The sequence below is a fragment of the Nannobrachium achirus genome (assembly GCF_963921795.1).
Source record: "Nannobrachium achirus genome assembly, chromosome: 3".
NCBI classification, from domain to species: domain Eukaryota; kingdom Metazoa; phylum Chordata; class Actinopteri; order Myctophiformes; family Myctophidae; genus Nannobrachium; species Nannobrachium achirus.
In genome coordinates this window covers 52361821-52366820 of record NC_137812.1, presented here as the reverse complement: position 1 = coordinate 52366820, position 5000 = coordinate 52361821, and the positions used below count along the sequence as shown (strand labels likewise).

General features: G+C 46.7%; 1 protein-coding gene across 1 annotated transcript in view; it reads left to right on the top strand.

Annotated features, from left to right (window-relative positions):
- cntln (centlein, centrosomal protein) overlaps positions 1 to 5000 on the top strand; it is a gene marked incomplete at its 5' end in the record, with an annotated part of 179643 nt that overhangs the window by 38389 nt on the left and 136254 nt on the right. The window contains one exon of the mRNA XM_080722659.1: positions 3460 to 3621. Within this exon, the coding sequence (XP_080578785.1) occupies positions 3460 to 3621 (162 nt within the window). The remainder of the gene's footprint in view (positions 1 to 3459; positions 3622 to 5000) is intronic.

The following is a 5000-nucleotide window of genomic DNA, read 5'->3' as shown; positions in this document are numbered from 1 at the left end:
TTGTGTGTGTGTGCGCGCGCGCGCACAAATGTACATGTGTCTGTGTTCGCATTACTTCGTATTTACCTATGCCCTTGGTGTGTGTATGTGTCTGTTCGTCTATGCACCTTAATCGAACCTAAAGGGAGACATGGACATGAACTTGAAAGAATCAAAGCCCTGAGCATGTGTGTGTGGGAGTGAGTGTGCACGATGCTTCTCTGTCAGTGTCTGTTTGTGTGTCCTACGTAAAGCCTGTCCCTGGTAGGTAATTGCATGTGAGGCCCTTTACCACATCTACGGTACGTACAGTACATCACCAGGACCCTTGAGGACCTAATCCACTCACACGTCACACACACACACACACACACACACACACACACACACACACACACACACACACACACACACACACACACACACACACACACACACACACACACACACACACACACACACACACACACACACACACACACACACACAATCATGCAAGTGGCGCAACATAGGTCAAGATAATAGGAGGTCACTGCATTATATTTCTCTACATTGCAGTTTTGTGCAATGTGTGTGTGCGCGTGGGTGTGTGCCTTTCTGTACGTTCACTTTCTTTCTCTATTTGTTTAGTTTGCAAGTGCATGTGTGTGTGTGTGTGTGTGTGCGTGAGCCGTGCGTGCACAGAATCTCGTCCCTCTCCCTCTATAGGCTGAGCCTCCTCTTCGCCCTTGTCTCCTCGGTTTGTTTTGGTGGTCCCGCCGCGTGGCGAGGTGTGCCGGGGCCCCCAGGGGCCCCTAATGGAGCAGGCTGCTAGACACTGATAAATAGACGCTGCACACACACCTCACTGCTGGAGCCGCTAGACAGCTGTCCCACCGCCTTATTACACATCTGGACATGGAATGACTCAAAGCCACGCATGTGAAGTTCAGTGGACTGACGACCCTCACACTTTTTATTCACAGGTTTCACAGCGTTTATTATTGTGCTTTCTACATTCACATGTTTTCACCTGAAACACTGGTGTCACTAAAATAAATAAATAAACGAAATTGCTCCTTTACAAATTACATTAGGATCATGCATGTGGCTGGGTTATGATATTAATTGCGACCGTAGGTCGCATTTACTACCAAAACCTCCCCGGGCTGTCTGTCTGTCAGTGAGTCAGTCCGTCACACTTTTGCCCTGCTCATATCTCCACAACCGTTGCCCCCATCCATGCCAAATTTTGCACACACACTCCTTGACTGCCAAACTACAACCTCAAAGGACCCCCGGAGCCCCAGGGACCCCCAGGTCCCTGGGGGACCCCCAGATGTAAAAAATGACCAAATGTGCTCACACGTCACACGTCACACTTTTTCCCTGCTTATATCTCCGCACCCGTTGACCCGATCCATGCCAGATTTTACACACACACTCCTTGCCTGCCAAACTACAACCTCCAAGGACCCCCGGAGCCCCAGGGACCCCCAGATGTAAAAAATGACCAAATGTGCAAAAATGACCAAATGACCACCCCAACGGGGCTGCTCACGGGGAATTCCCGGGGACCACCGACTCCTGGTGCTCCAGAACGGATGCAAAAGTGGTGGCGCCCTAGTGGAGGACCCCCTGCCACTGCAGCGCACATAAAATGCCATAACTCGGGCTAGGAGCGTCCGGGAGAGCCGGGGCCGGTACCTATTCATCCGCCAAGGCAACGCGGAGACCCCACCCCTCATTTCTCACATGGCCCTATTCTAGCGCCACCTTCAGGCCGATTTTTAAAACACATTTTTGGACACTGCTCCTACAGTTTTTGCCCTAAAATCACGCATATCACTACACAGCATGTCTACACTCATGTCATCAACATGGATCAGGAAGATTTGGGCAAAACACATTTTTGCCCTATTTGTGGAGATAAGCCACCTACGGTCGCTTATCTCCCGATTAGGGAGTCTTACTGGTATTGTGCAGTAATGTTCCATGTTGTACAGTAAAATCCTCAGAGTTAAAGGGACATTTTTGTCCCTTTTCAACCTAAAGTCATACAGTGATTGTGAAACACAAATTTTAGTGGTCTTTTTGGTGACACCTCTTGTAGCTCTGTTGTCATTATAGCATTTGTCTGTTCGGAAGTACAGTACTTCTTCTTCTTTCGTGTATCATCATCCTTGATGATTGGTTGACAACATTTTATTTCACAAGATTTCTTGTTACTTAGGGGAGGCCATGGGGCTGGCTGTCGTCTTCTCCCCTTGCTGACGTCGTGTCAGAAACTGTATTTAACATTAATATACATGCAAACTAGTCCTTGCCCGGGGGTGTGCACAGTATATGAGGGATTGAATGTAGGCGTCTCAGTATCAGTGATGTCAGTCATCTCCAAATTTGGGCACTGTTTCAGCATGCAGCTGTTACCATGGCAGCGACGCATGCACAGCAGAGAGTGCAGTACAGGCAGCGGTTTCAATGATGTCAGTTATCTCCAAATTTGGGCACTGTCTACGTCTAGTATCAGTGATGTCAGCATGCAGACGGACGGCGGACAGATGGACATTCCGTAAATTAACTCCAACTTTCACACATGGATAGCTCAGATCTTTGCCTACGTTCTTAGCTACTTCCCTTGCCGTTGCCGTTCCTGTACTTGCATGATGTACACTACAGTTGTACAAAACAACCTTTTTCAGTAGAACAAGGACTGAGAGACACAGAGATCTCCATATATGGGCACATATTCATGGACTTAGTCCTACTGATGCCGTCAGTGTTTTCCGTATTCCCAACTACTAATTGAAGCCGAGGCTGATGGGCCCGAGTCGTATGAAAACAACACCGCCGATCCAACCAATATGCCCATAAAAGTGGAGATGCTGGCTTCAGCATCGACAATCCCATCCTGAATGTTAAAGGACTAGGTCACCTCTGGGACAACCAGATCTTATTTTATTGTTGTGTGGGACACGATCAACACAATCCTGAGTTATTTTTTGTGTTCAATCTGTGTTTTTAGATATTTTAGTATTTCAGCCGATTTCAGCATGCTACAACTGGTCATATGATGCAAAATGCATCATATGATGCAAAATGCATCATATGACCAGTTGTAGCATGCTGAAATACTAACATATCTAAAAACACAGATTGAACACAAAAAATAATTCAGGATTGTGTTGATCGTGTCCCACACAACAATAAAATAAGATCTGGTTGTCCCAGAGGTGACCTGGTCCTTTAATGCAAATTCAGCCAGAGGCAATGTCACTCTTACTACTGTACATGTGCATAACTACGCAGTACAACGTAACTGAGAGGGCTGCCCGACCTCTAGATAGGAGGGCCACAAAGCTCTAGTTTGTTTAATTGAACGGAATTGCACTGTTTTTTTTTCTTTTCTTTTTTTTAACCTTTTCCGACACCCTGTTTCTCTCTCTTTCTCTCTTTCCATTGATGTGCCGTGTCTGCTATCTTGGCCGCCTTATCCATCAGGAGTTGGCTGAGCCGGCTGAAGCCCCGATCCTGACTCCCAGCCCCAGCTGTGACCCAGCCTCGGTCCCTGTCTCAGGCCTCATCCCAGAGCCACAGCACCAGGCGCTGGACAGAGACCCCAGGCACGCTTCCTCTAAGAATCCTCTCACTGGGAAACAGCAGGTAGGGCTGAATAGATTAAAGCATTTCCACATTAAACAGAAAATGCATTTTCAGGATACCAATTTTATCCAATCAGGATAGAGAACTCAGACAGGATACAAGTGAAATTGGAATTCATGACACAAATAAATGAGCAGACAAAATTGGAACTGGAACACTATAAAACATTTAGCTGAAAAATGGGTGAAATGTTGTCACCTACCTGAACATGTATTTTCAGTTTATTAAAGAACTCAGAGACTGGGACAGAACAAACACTCAATGATTACTGTCAGAATATAGAGCGTTAACCAAAACATCACTGACCCTACCTTTAAGATTATATTAAACTCTGAGGTGTTGTTTTTTCGGTCAGTTGACTTGAGTTACTTTGTAACTGTTAGCGGTCTGGTCATGAGGCAAGTGCAGATCTCAGATATGTTAGCTGTTTATGTTAGCTCATCAGAGCTGAAGAGACAGGGCTACAGGGGGCAGTGGGCTGCTGAGACTCATGTGATTTATCTGACCCAGCTTCTGCCGCGCACACACACACACACACACACACACACACACACACACACACACACACACACACACACACACACACACACACACACACACACACACACACAATCTCTCCTTTCTCTCTCACATACTCACATAGACTACACACACTCACAATCACAGGTACACAGTCACATCCACGCATACAGATGACCCCTCCCTGCTGTGAGCAGGGCTGGCGTGTGCTGTGGGTTTCACGCATGCCTGGGGCTCAGGCACTGGCTAATTTACCGCTTCAGCAATACATTAGGAGCAAGAATCACACACAAAAGGACAAGAACTCTTTTGATCTTCTCAATACTCCTCTCATAACTTTGGCAGGACGTGTTTTTAAATGGCCGCTCGCTCGCTCTCCATCTAAATCGTACAAAGAATACACGCTAGTAAGACGCCTCGGGGCGACATGCGACCTCGCCTTAAAAGGCGAGGTCGTGCCAATTCTTGGCCATCTGGCCAGTGATTATATCGGACCAGTTACCCATATATGTAGACCCCTGGTAGGCTGGTACGGTACCCATATATGGAGATCCATGTACTGTATATGGATATATGCTGTGAGAGCCTAAACATGCTTACTCAGTTATTCGTTATGTGAAAGTCCTATGATGTCTATGACATATGACATCATACCCTTTTATGCCCATACACAGAGACCCCTAGAACCAGCCGTTAGTGTGGTATGTGGCCGACATGGCCTTCATACATGGGCATTCCCATATGAAGTCCTGTTAGATATGGGCTTAATATTGATGACATCAGGGAACTCCATATTTGGGCATAAAAGGGATTCTGTTAGTGTGACATCACAGTGAAGCCAGAGTGTGATGTCAGAGCGG